At 35.8% G+C, this 13534-nt stretch overlaps 1 protein-coding gene across 4 annotated transcripts in view; it reads left to right on the plus strand.

The window, feature by feature from the left end:
- SGK3 (serum/glucocorticoid regulated kinase family member 3) overlaps nt 1–13534 on the plus strand; it is a 158673-nt gene that overhangs the window by 61348 nt on the left and 83791 nt on the right. For 3 of the 4 annotated variants that reach the window (XM_072604736.1, XM_072604740.1, XM_072604738.1), the window contains exons 2-3: nt 7189–7405; nt 12905–12988. In XM_072604736.1, coding sequence (XP_072460837.1) covers nt 7208–7405; nt 12905–12988 — 282 coding nt within the window. In that variant the 5' untranslated portion in view covers nt 7189–7207. The remainder of the gene's footprint in view (nt 1–7188; nt 7406–12904; nt 12989–13534) is intronic. The other variant, XM_072604739.1, reaches the window with a different exon arrangement.

Below are 13534 nucleotides of genomic sequence, written 5' to 3' on the forward strand. Positions count from 1 at the left end.
TTTACCTGGAGCCATATGCACTTAAGTAATACTTCTGTTAAAATTAAGTTGGGGAAAACGGTAACAGATTCTAGGAATATTCTGGGATTAAATTAATTGACTTTCAGAGATCAGAGTACAGTATGTATTAGAAAAAAGGGCAGGGAAAGGAATTTAAGAGGAAGATGATAGTGAGAAAGGAAAAACAGGAAAAGTTGTTACTGATTCACCATGTGATATCCAGGAAAAACACACACACCAGAGTTCATACTGTGTATCCTGCACTGGCAGGCCTGGTGAGGTTTTCTTGGCCCATTTTATAATGGAACTAATTTATAGATATGACAGGGTGTGCTTTATTTCCTTTGAAAATGTTTTCCTAACTTAGCAATGTTTCTTAGAGCACTTACACATGTGTACATATGCAAGAATTCATCAAAACGTGTAATAATACAAAACATAAAGCAGTTTCAATGGAAAATTATACAGGTTTGTTGAAAATCAAAGTATCCAGAGAGGGCCCTCTTGTCTTGATTAACATGAACCCTATCTCTGTAGATATACAGTTACTGTCCTCGTGGCATCTTGGAGAGACTGCTGATCTTGAAGCCAGAAAACTTTTATTGGCTGTACAGCCATGGCTCAATCCACTTAATCTCCTTCAGCTTCACTTTCCCCCTCTCTAAAACTAGAATCATACTTCTACCTCAGGGGGTGGTTGTAAAGAGAGTGCTTTGTAACTTTAGAGAGTGGTATAAATGTCATTGATATAAATGTTATTGTCCTTAGTCCCGTGTTCCCTGCCCTCTTTCCCTGGGGTGACTGCAACCTTTTTTTGTTCATCTGAACAAGCTTCCCTTCTCAGACTGAGCCTCTCATCTTTCTCCACAATGATTAAAATGCCCCATACCTCTGCTTTTCAAGTGCATAGTAGTCTGATGGAGAAAGCAACCTTAGAAAGTGTCCCAAAGTGCATGTGACAATTAGACTTATGACAAATAGCCCCTTGCTATGAAGACTAGAGTATATATAAAAATGCTGGGAAGAATATTGGCATATTCACCTTTTTGTTGGTATGAAGAGGGACTTTTTCAACTTAATTTTTGCTGTGAGGTATAGATCATATTCTTAATAAATGTTTATTGATTGATGCCCTATATCCCACGGGGGTCTGGATGCATTCCCAGATGTCTTTGGGTCTGCATTTCCTTCCTCTGCGATGTGTTTATGCCTTTTGAAAACTGGTACATCCTACAAGTATTATCTTTGAAGTGTCCACTGTTCCATGAAAGCTTTCCTGTGTTCTCCCCAAACTGTTGTAGTCTCTCCCTCTTTTGAAACCCCCATAATGCTTGACTGAGTGAAAAAGCACTTAATAAATACTTTCTGTGTTTCAGACACTACAGTGCTCAGAAGGTGAATATAAGTAAGCAGTGCAATCCCTGAATTCAAGGAGTTTACGTTGTATTAGGAGAAGATAGTACATGAAGAGGAGCTAGAGTTGCCTGAATGTTGTCATAGTGGCTTGGTTTGAAAATGGCTGGGAGATGGTAATAGTTCTGGTTCTGTTAATAGTATGGTTCTGGGCAGGATACCATGAAAGCTCACTGTCAGGATCCAGTAACATAGGAGTAGAGTTGGGCTTCGGGCAACTTTTCCCTTTGTATTATAGTTATGTATGTTCTCTTTGTCTTATTAGATTGGAAACTCCTTGAAGTCAAAGACCATTATCCATCTTTCTAACTCTTCCTTTCTACACAATTTCTTGCATATAATTATTATTTAGCAAATATTTCCTAATTTTAACTATAAATGAGGAATTAGTGATAAATGGTAGATTGCTTATAAATAAATGCTAAGAGATTCAATTTTATTGATTTGAGGATAGCCACAGAACTTTTAAAGAAGAATGAATAAGGAAATTTGTTAGTAAAGGAGAGCTTAGAGAGGCTGGTTATCACACTTATTGTAGCCTGAGCAAGGTGATTATGGTCTGGGCTAAAGTAGTTATTTTGGCAATGGAAAAAATTTTGCAGTTACATAATATAATTAAAAAAATACTTTATTGCTAGTATAAATTATCCTTTAATGTTGCTGTAGGAGGCTGAAACTTAATGCAAGTGGGTAGGATTAGCAAGAAATTGATAAACTCCTAGTAATTTATTGAGGGAGAGGGAATGAGTATGTTAAGCTGAGAAGAATTTTTTTAAAAAGAACACAAAAATTGACATTAGCTAAGATCATTGCATAAAATAAATATTTTTTGTCAAAGAAAAAGTATCCTGTCAACTAGTCATCTCACATTTATTAAATATCTAATATATGACAGGCATTGGGAAAAAAATAAAAGTCCAATACATTTTAATAGGAAGAGAGAGCATGAACCCATCAAAGTACACACTGGGTAACTTCGTGGAAGGAGGCACTAACAGATAAGGGAGATCAGGAAAGGCCTTAAGTAGGAAGAGGTATTTGACCCAAGGTTTGCCAAAGGAAACTAGGGATTCTAAGAGAAGGAGGTATAGAAGTATTAGGGTGGTACTGTGCCCTATCATAATTCTCTTCACTTTCTCATTTCCCCCACAATTGGTTCAGTAGTACACTACCAATGTCCTGATTTGATGATCTTTTTCAGCCCTAATATTGTATGATTCTGTGTCTTAGATTATTTTTATTAAAGACGTATAGAATAATTGTCCAGTAGTCCAATTTGACATCAATCAAGCAACAAACATTTATAAAGCACCTCCTGTGTACCAGGTCTGAGGGATATAAAGAGAAAAATGAGTCAGTTCCTATCTTGCTATATAGGAGAGGAGTGGCCAGGGGAGGTAGTTTTGACCTAGGCTATCAGGAGTTATAAGTAGAATCATAGGGAAGTAGATTGTCATCCTTTCCAATAGCAATTGATTTGATGATTATTCCCCAAAGCAAGAGTTGGGGGGTAGAGTGTGGGAGTAGGGGTGGGATGAAATTGGTGGTAATGTACAGTGGCAGAGCAAACAACAAAGATACCCATGCTAGGTAAGTTCAGATGTCCTAGTGGATAACTGGTTAGGATGTGGATCATGATAGATCTGGTACTGGCTAGATAATGTGTATGGGGGTGGGTGGGTGGGTGGAGAGGACTTAACTCAGATACTGGCCAATCCAGATTGCTCAGTGCCAGGTCCAAGTTTTAAAATTGAGTGAATCTCAATGTGCCCTTGGGGGCAGGGTATGTTTGCTGGAGGTCCTGGCATCAAGTTCCTGTACCTAGAGAAAAGAACTGGTCTTGTTCTTATTTTTATTTGTCTTTTTTTTTGGCATTTATTTTCTTTTCACCCCAACAACCTCCCCACAATTTAGCAATTAAGAAAAAGAAAAGAGAGAAAAGAAAATCTTCATAAGGAATATGCTTAGTCAAACAACAATCATCTCCAAAAAACTGTCTCATTCTACATTTTTATTCCATCACATTTCTTTTAGGAGATTAATAGGTAGTATGGTTCATCATCAGTCCTCCAAAATTGTAGTTTGTCATTGCATTGATCAGAGTTCTGAAGACTTTCAAAGTTGTTTTTCTTTGTAATGTTGTAATTTGTATATTCTAATTCTGTTCATGACACGTTGTATCATGAGGTTCAGAGGGGTTTTCCCAATTTACTCTGAAACTGTCCTTTTTCTTTTCATTTTTATGGTCTAATAATATTCCATTATATACATATACTATATTTGTTTAGTCATTCTCCAGTAAGTGAGCCACTTTAGTTTTCAGGGTTTTCCTAAGAGTATTTCATATATATGGGTACATATTCTCTCTTTTTTGATCCCTTTGGGATATATATCAAGTGGTATTGCTTGATCAAAGGGCTATTTGCCAGTTAGACTTTTGGAGGCATAATTCCAAATTGACTGCATTGGACACGTCACTGTGCCTGTTTTCCTGCATCCCCTTCAACATTTATCATTTTCATTTGATGGATGTGAGATAGAATTTGAATTTCTATAATTTGCATTTCTTAAATTATTAGTGATTTGGAGCATTTTTTTCATGTAGTCATTAACAGCTTGGATTTCTTGCTTTGAAAATGACCTGTTCATATCCTCTGCTCTATCAATTCTTATAAATTTGAATCAGTTCGTTGTATAGCTCAGATATGAGATCTGTATCAGAAAAATATGCTGCAAATAGTTTTTCCCAGTTCCTGGTTACCCTTCTGATTTAAACGTATTGGATTTTTTTTAACAAAGACAACATTTTATGCAAACAACATTGTCCATTTTATCTTATGATTTTCACTCTCCTTTTTTTGTCATGAATTCTTCCTCTACTTATAGATCAGCTAGGTATTTTCATCTTTGCTCTTCTATAATTTGCTTAGGATATCTTTTGTCTAAATCAAAATTCCGTTTGGAGTTTATTTTGGTGCGCAGTATGATATTTTGACATAGACATTTCTACCAGATTGCTTTTGAGCGTTCTATCAATTTTTGCCAAATAATGAGTTCTTAACCCAGTAACTTGCATGTTCATGTTTATCAAAGACTGCTGAATGTTATCGATCTATTTTTTTTAAATTAGTATCAAATCAGTTTGATGATTGCCACTTTGTAGTATAGTTTGAGATCTGATATACCTTCTTTCCCATTGTTTTTCATTGCTTCCTTTGAAATTCTTAAACCTTTTATTCTTCTGGATGAATTTCCTTGTTATTTATTCTAGCTCTCTAAAATGATCCTTTGGTAATTTGATTGGTATTGCACATTGGTATAGTAAGTTATTTTATTTATTATAATTAAAAATGAACATTTTTACCATATTGACTTGACCTAGCCATGAGCAATTAATGTTTCCCCTCTTTTTTTAGGTCTGTTTTTCTACAAAGATTGGTTTTTCAGTTATATAGTTTCTAAGTGTGTCTTAATAGGTAGACTCCCAAATATTTTATACTTTGTGTGGTTATTTTGAATGGAATTTTTCTTTGTATCTTTGTATCTTATCACTTTCAGCTGGATTTTGTTGGCAACATACTGGAATGCTAATGATTTACATGAATTTATTTTATATCCCAAAACTTAATTACAGTTTCAATTAATTTTTTATTTAACTTTAGAGTTTTCTATGTAAATCATCATAGTAGGAAAAAAAGTCATAACTTTGTTTCTTCTTTGCTTTGCTTATTCCCTGGATTTCTCTTTCTTGTCTTATGGTATGCCTAGCATTTCTAGCCCTATGTTAAATAGTTGTGATAGTAATGGATGTCCTTGGTTGATCTGTTAGAAAGGTTTCTCACTTTTCTGTTACATAGATCTTGGTTCTTGGTCTTAAATAAACATTAAATACTATCTGGTCATCATGTGTAATCTTTCTAATATGTTGCTGTTTGCAAATACTTGCTATTTACCAATATTTTATTAGATGTTTTTGTGTCTTAATTCATTAAGGATATTGGCCTGTATTTTTGTTTTTTGTTTTGTTTGCTTTGTATCTTATCAGGACAAATTTATCAAACATTTATGAAATTCCTATTATGGACAGAATAACGTTAGGGGACAGAGATTAGATAAGAAATTGTCCTTGGTCTCTTGGAGCGAGGATGATAAGACACAGATAACTGTAATAGACCTCATGACATGGTGAGTGCCTTAACAAATCTAGTAGAAATGTCAAACCCACCTGAAATGTCCAAGGGTTATCAATAATACAGGTATTATTGATTCATCAGCATATACTTTTGAGACATTCGTGCTTTGAGAACCTGATTTTATTGAGTTGGTACAGAGACAAAAATTAGTTATTGTAGCCAAGAGATTTTTCTTCCTGCTTCTGTTTTGTAGGTCAGAACCAGCAGTCCTTAGGGATTTTATTAGTCCTAAGATTTCTTGACTCAAAAATAGGTGAATCTCTTTGGCCCTAGGCCAGTTCTAGCTTGGGGACCATAATACACAACTTTGTCCTTCCACTTTGAAGAGTGCCCCAGCTACAGCGCCCTATCAGTGGTCATGATGTAGGTGCAGCATCTTTTCCAACCACATTGACAATGGTCATGATTAACTTCAGTTTCATATTGACTCTTCAATCCAAATACATTCATTTACCAGTTAATCTTCATCCTGATTGTATTTCTTTCAAACACCTGAGAGATTTTGTCCTCTTACTTATTCCTCTTCCTCTGTCTCTCTCTCCCTACTGACTTATTCCCATCTATTCCCATTTTAACTTCTGGCAATCTGGCTTCCAGTGCCTGTTGAATTGCGGTTTTAAAGGTCTCTAACTATGTTTATGACATATCCAAGAGTGATGTCTTATTTGATCTTAATTTCTTTGTCATCTGTATTATTTGGCACTATTATGATCACTTGATCCCTTTTGGGAACTCTGTTGATTTCATTTTCTTGATGCTGTACTTTGTATTGAATCTGTATCTCTAACCATTTCATATAAACTTGGTATTTTGGCTCTTTTTTTCTCTTGTCTCCTAACTGCATATTTCCCCAAATCTCAGTCCTTGTCCCTCTGTTCTTCTCTTCAATAATTCTATCTCCTCCAACTAGGTTTTAACAATTACTCTTCTATATTGATAACTAAAATCTAGATATTTCATCAAGTCTCTGCTCCTGTGTTTTTCAACACAGAGCATGCATGTAATTGAGTGATCTAATATCACATCAAACCCAGTGTAAACAAACCTGAGTTCATCCTGGTTCGTTCCTTGCACACCAAAAAGCTGTGAACACCTCCCAAATTGGCTATTATGGTCATTGATACTTTTCTCCTAGGCCACTCAAATTTAGGAACAGGAGAAATATTCTTTGGCTTCTCCCTCAAACCTCTGTGTTTAACCAGTTGCTAGATCCTGTGGAAATTTCTTTAAAATAGCTCTCATTTATCTGTCCCTTACTTTCCATCACATTCTTCACACCTGGACTGTTTCAACTGTCTTTTAAACTGCTTTTCCAACTTTTAGTCTCTTCCTCCAAAGATCATTCTGCAAATTAGACAAATCAACACCAATTTCATTATGTTAATCCCTTTTTCAGAAGTCTCTAACTGCTACAGATGTTCTATTATTTCCCCACCTGGCACTCAAGGCTTTTTTTTTTTTTTTATATATATGACCTCAGTTTAATCTCATGGTGCCCCAAAAGACTTTTATGCCCAAGAAGACAGAACACAAAAGTATTTTTTAATGTTGCTAAATTCTATTTTTTTTCTTTTTGTTAAAGGTTGCATGATGGAATTTGAATGTTTTCTCAAGAGACTTTATGTTTTGGATCAGTATTATTGAATTTGTGTAATATTGGAAACTTCTTCAGATTCTTTTGTGGTGTCCATTTGAGACATTTAACCCAAAGAGGCTGTACCATGGACTGCAAAGAGAGCTGCCCAAGTGTTAGCATCCCAAGCTCTGATGAACACAGGGAGAAAAAAAAGAGGTTCACTGTAAGTATGTATATTAACTTGAAGTACATGGAAAATAATTGAATAGAGAAAAGTTTGGGAAACTATGGTTTTATAGTCGAAGTATTGCCTTATTGTAAGGAAATAATCCTTTCTTAATTTGTCTAATGGAACATTCAACATAGTTCTCAGAATATGGAGCAGTACTTTGCTATTGTAAGCTAAAGAATGAAATCTTTAGAAATCATTCAAAGTTCAGCTGCATATATTTGTGGATCCCTTGAGAGTAATACAGATGGAATACCTTCTATTCTCCTTTACTCGAAGTTAAATGGGAACTTTGCCAGGCAAAAGTGCAGAGTCGACAGAGACTCCTTTCCCAGCCTATCTTTTAAACTTTGTTGGCAGTCTTTCTTCCTACTTGAAATAGATGTTATTCACAACTTCTCTGTTAAAATGAGAAAGTCTCTGTGGGTGGTCATTTACTGATATGTGATTGGGCAATTTACCCTTTATTTTGTAACCAATATTTGATTGGGGCATCTCTGTTTCTACTGTTGGAAGCTTCATTTTTTTAGTCACCAACTCCTAAAAATGTGGTGTCAACTTCACCTTGTCCTCAGCTGTCAGATCTTTTTTTTTTCATTCTTGGCATCATACCTGGTGTCCTTTCTTTCATTCACAGAACTTTCACAATAATTTTTTCAAAGGATGTGGGATCCAAACCTCACTGACCCAAATTAGCTTTTAGATTCATAACTCTTCTTGGAACCTGTCTGGGACTTTCACCCTATTCTTATTAAAATTACCTGGTTACTAAGTCCCAATGGAACTTCCTGAGTCTTGCTTGTTCAGAGAATTGTTAGGCCAGATCCCTAAAAACCCTAATTTTCTTCCTCTTTCTCCTTTTGCCTTTCTTATTTCCTCTTTCCCCTTTTGCCTCTCTTATTTCCTCTTTCCCCTTTTGCCTTTCTTATTTCCTCTTTTCATTCTGCCTTATCTTTAATTCATTGTACTAGTGCTTAGTATGTGCTAAATTCTGGAGATACAAAGAAAAGCAAAAAGTAGTTCCTCCCTCCAAGAACTTACATTTCAATGGGGGAAACAATGTGTAAATAAGCAGGGACAAAAGATAAATGGATTGTAACCTTAGAAGGTTAAGATTCTAGCAGCTGATGGGACTGGGAAAGGCCTAAGGAAAGTGGCGTTTGAGCTGAGTCTTGAGAGAAGCAAAGGAGTATAAAAGACAGAGGTGAGGAAGGAGAGCTTCCCAGATACGGGACCGCCCATGCAAAGGCAGGGAGCTGGAGATGAAGGGAGAGACAAGGTGTTTGTGAGGGAACAGAGGTTAGGTCAGTAGAGCTAAGAAGATAGGAAGGGGTCAGCTTGTGAAGAGCTAAGTTTACAAGGGAAAAGAGAATATTAGAGTTCAGAAAACAACAAAAAGACGAGAAATTTAGAAGTGCTTGCTTACCAGTGAAATTTTTCTGGTCTCAAACTGAGTGGCCTCACGTCCTGGGGCTGTGATTTAGGGTTTATGATTCTCTTTAGGTTGAGAACCAGATACCTTTGTATGGGCTGCCCTTTTGCCCACAGAGGAAAATGTCATTTTCTCCTCTGATTTTTGTTTTTCCTACTCCATTTCTTTGGATTGAGTTCATTGATTCATTCTTCCTATCCTCGACTCACTCTCAATCAAGAAGTCTCCTGAAGGCATGGATGGCTTGCTGTGGGGCTCCATCCTCATGTCTTAATATTTATCTTATTTCTCCCTCCCTGCTGTCAAAAGATAACCAAGAAAATACCTACTGGTGATAGTCTGTTAGCTCAGAAAGATCAGAAATGATTTGTCTTTATAGTCTCCTAAATGGTCTCCATTCCTTCCTTCTCTAGTCCATCCTTCACAGAGGTGCAGAATTGCAGAATTTGACTGGTACATAAAGGCACACGAAGGGGAGGAGTGTAGAATCATCAGTGTGGTAACAGAAGTAACCAGAAACTTGTATTTTCCAGGACTTTATTCTTTTCTTACTCCATTTTCATATACCTGCCAAATTCTATGATTCTGTATCTCTGAAGGATGGACCAGAGAGAGGACAGAGTGGGAGGAAGGAGACCAATTGATATACTATCCAGGGGCCATCTCTGAGGAACTTGGGCGTTGCCCTAACCAAGTAATTGGCTTCCCTTCCTTTGCTTTCTTTTGTCACTACACATTTGTATATGGCATCCTGTACATTTTTCCTATTGAAATCCTTGTCTTTCCAGACCCAGATGAGGCACACCCTACTCCATGATGCCTTCTGTAAATCTTTATGTTTATCCCCCAGGTAGAAATGATCTTTTTGCCTCTTGGAATTTCTCATACCATTTTATCCAGGCATTTAATCATGCTCTCACTTGCATTATAATTAGTCTATATCTCACCTCCCTCACTAGATTTTAAATTCTTTGAGAGCCAGAAATGTTATACTTCATCTTTGTATCCCCGGTGCTTATTAGCATGGTATAGTAGGTATTGAGTAAGGGCATTTTCAAAGAAATTCATGAAAAAAATTGCTCACAGGTAAAGGAATTTCAGGCATGAACAGGTGGAGAGAGTCTTCTCCGGAAGGTAGCTTGTACAAGTCCAGATGTCTTCCTGCCTCTGTTTTGGAGTATGTTTCTTTCGTATTGAAGTAGTTCAGTGTTTTGGAAAGACTGATGAAATTGTATTCAAGAGAGATCTTGGCTTGAATTTCAGCTCTTACAGCAGTTGTGTGACTTTAGCAAATTTTTTTTAACATCTCTTTGTTCACTCATCCAGTTAATAAGGATACTAATATTTGAGATACCTACCTCACAAGATTCTGAGGAAAACAATCTGTGAATTGAAATGTTATATAAATTGAATAATAGTTGTTATACTTCAAGACCCTAGAGTCCTTGTTGCTCTCAGATATGTATTTTATGGCACATTTGACATGATTTTATCAACCCTTTTATTGTGGGTATCCCCCCAGGTTCTATCCTTGCCTCTCTTCTTCCTCTGTACTTTCTTGGTAACCCCTCCCAAAGATTTTAATTGTGAACTCTTTGCCATTAACTCTTGGCTGTATATGTCTAGCCTTTCTGTCTTTTCTGAACTCAACTTCAGTGTCAACACCTGCCCACTGGACATTTTGAACTGCCCTATAAGAATCTCAAACTCATTACATCCAAAAGAGAACTCATTTTCTCTTCCTTCACACCTACTCATTTTCCCAATTTCTTGTTTCTTTCTGACCCCTCCAGTCACCTAGGTTTATATCTTTTGTGTCATTCTCAACTCTTCTTCATCACTTATGCATGTTGTTAAATCATTTGCCGAGTCTTGTTGATTCTGTGTCTACTGCAGCTCTTGTATCTCTTTCTGCTTGCTAGATTGCCTACATCTTGAGAGCAGGGAACGCTTCTTTTTGTATCCCCAGAATCTACTATAGCGCCTGTGTTACGGAGTTTGGGGGAACCTGCTGCCTCCAGGCCCCATGTGGCCCTCTAGGTCCTCAAATGTGGCTGTGAAATTTTGATTCCGTCAAAGCACTGCCCTTGAGGACCTAGAGAGCCACGTGTGACCTCGAGGCAGTAGATTTCCTACCCCTGACCCTGGAACAGGTCTGATGAAGTAGCGTGTTATTATATATTACATATTATATATTATGGTATATTATTTTATATTACATAATTATACGTTATGTTATGTATTACAGTATATTATTAGAGTCAGCTAGATGGTATAATGGATAGAGCACTAGGCCTGGTTTCAGGAAGACCTGAGTTCAGATTTGGCCTTAGACACATTCTAGCTGTGTGAGGCTCGGGCAAGTTGCTAACCTCTGTTTGCCTCAGTTTCCTCAGCTTATAACATGGTTATAATACCACCTACTTCCCAGCATTGTTGTGAAAATAACTTGAGATAATATTTGTAAAGTGCTTAGCACAATGCCTTGCACATGAAAGGCACTATATAAGTAATAGCTATCATCATTGTAATAATTATTATTATTATCAGAACGTGATTATACATAGTTTTTAATAGAACTCTTCCTGTCATCTTGCTTTGTTGCCTAAAAAATTTATGGGAAAAAAATCTGAAGTTTTGGGTTTTACCTTTTTTGGAGATTTTATCACCTCTCGAAATATTTAGTGAATATCTGGTCATTCTTTTTACACATTACATGTCCTACAATGGGTTTGTGTTTACATGTGTTTTTAAACATAAATTTTTTGGTGGCTATGTCTTGTACGTGTTGATACAGTGTGTCCCTGGAGGATGTGTTGTTGTTGTTATTAAAATGAAGTTGATGATGATATTGGTGCATGGAGAAAATCAGGAGATCTAGATCCCAGGGCTTCTACTTAATCAGCATTTGATCTTGGGCACTTAACCTTCTGAACCTAGTTTTATGTGCTGGGGATATACCCTAGTAAAATGTAAGCCCTTTGTGAGTGGGAATGGTTTTATATTTCTCTCTTTAGTCACAGTTCCTTTTACTTAGTGTGCACATAAATATTTGTTGAATTGAATTATTTCTTATCTGTAGATACAAAATACCTTTCCAACTTACCTCACCATGTAGTTGTGAGAATCAAGTGAGATAATTAATGCTTGCAAATATACTTTGTAGATTATAATGCCTTATGCAGATAGAAGATGTTGTTAAAAAGGATGTGGGGCATTTATTTAAACTTCAGCTCTATAGAAGTTTTTCATATAAAAAATTTCTCCATATCTGTATCATCACATTCTCAAATGTCTTTATATCCTATTTTGTGAATGTTTGGGTGTAGAATTGCCAATATGATGAATGGAATAGTAAGGATTTTTAGGAAAAAGAAATTTTTGAGCTAGAAAGAAATAAGGTATTTCAAATGAAGTACACTGGAAAACCCATCAGACAAGATTTTTTTTCAGAACTTGTATAGAGCTTTGATTGACATTCGTGAAGACTTAGCTGGGAGATGTCCATGTCCGTTTTCTACCTTCCTTGGTTTTCTGGAATTCTTATGTGAGAGAGGAATGTAGTCCCTAATACCCCCAACTCTCCACTCTTCACTGATTCCTCAATAAAGGAATGGTGCTGCCCTCTACTTGCTTAGGAACTAAAGCATAATATTAGAACCATTGTTGTCCTTTCTCTCCCAAACCTGAAACCTAGTCTTATCCACAATTTTGGAGAAAAATATCTATGCTTTTAAAAAAAAGTTTTTAAACCTTTTGTTTAGAAGATAATTTTATTCTGTGCACAATTGTAGTTTTTCTTGAGAGTACTTTTCTCTTGAGTCATAAGTATCTCAATTTTTTAAATGAATAATGTTATTACATTTAAATTTTTATAGTTTCTACATGGTCTTTGTATTTTAAAGGAATGGAAGTTTTCTATTCTTATGTAATAATTTTATTTGAACTTGTGCATGATAAAAGAAAATTAAATTAATAGGCATGTTTTTGCATCCTGGTAAAAGAGATGTACTTGGCACTTTCTGTTTATAGTTAAATCCATTTTCCCTTTATTTTTACAGGTTTATAAAGTATTAGTTTCAGTTGGAAGGAATGAATGGTTTGTCTTCAGGAGATATGCTGAATTTGATAAGCTTTATAACACAGTGAGTAAGATTCTGTCTACAAAATTCAATTAAAACAAAAATCATCCTAGAAACAAAGAAGTATTTATTTAAGTTCAATTTATGTTGTAATGTCCATTATTCTGATTAAGAGAAAGGCAAATACTTCGTAAAAAATAGCCTCTTAATAATTAAAAAATGAAACCTTGTGAATTATCCTAAATTAGTCATAAGATCATTTGAAGTACAACTGAGAAACTTCAAATATATTTAAAATATACATCAGAGGCTATAATGGGACACCATTCCATCTCCCTGGTAATTGTTAATAATAATATTCCTTGGTAAATTGATTAGTTTTTAAAGCTTATCTCATGAGCCCAACCATCCTTGTGAGCCCAAGTTTTCTTCTGTGAGATCACTTTGATTGGCACTTAGAGATGTTTCATTTTCCCTAGACATAAAGGACTTGACACAACTGAAATAAGTAACTGACTCTCAGAAGTTCTCTGAGGATTTTCCCCTCTGCCCCATAACTGAAGACTTTTGTTATTTAAATTCTGGAAATCTGTTTTCATGTTCATTCAA

This window comes from Notamacropus eugenii, chromosome 4, assembly GCF_028372415.1.
Source record: "Notamacropus eugenii isolate mMacEug1 chromosome 4, mMacEug1.pri_v2, whole genome shotgun sequence".
NCBI lineage: Eukaryota > Metazoa > Chordata > Mammalia > Diprotodontia > Macropodidae > Notamacropus > Notamacropus eugenii.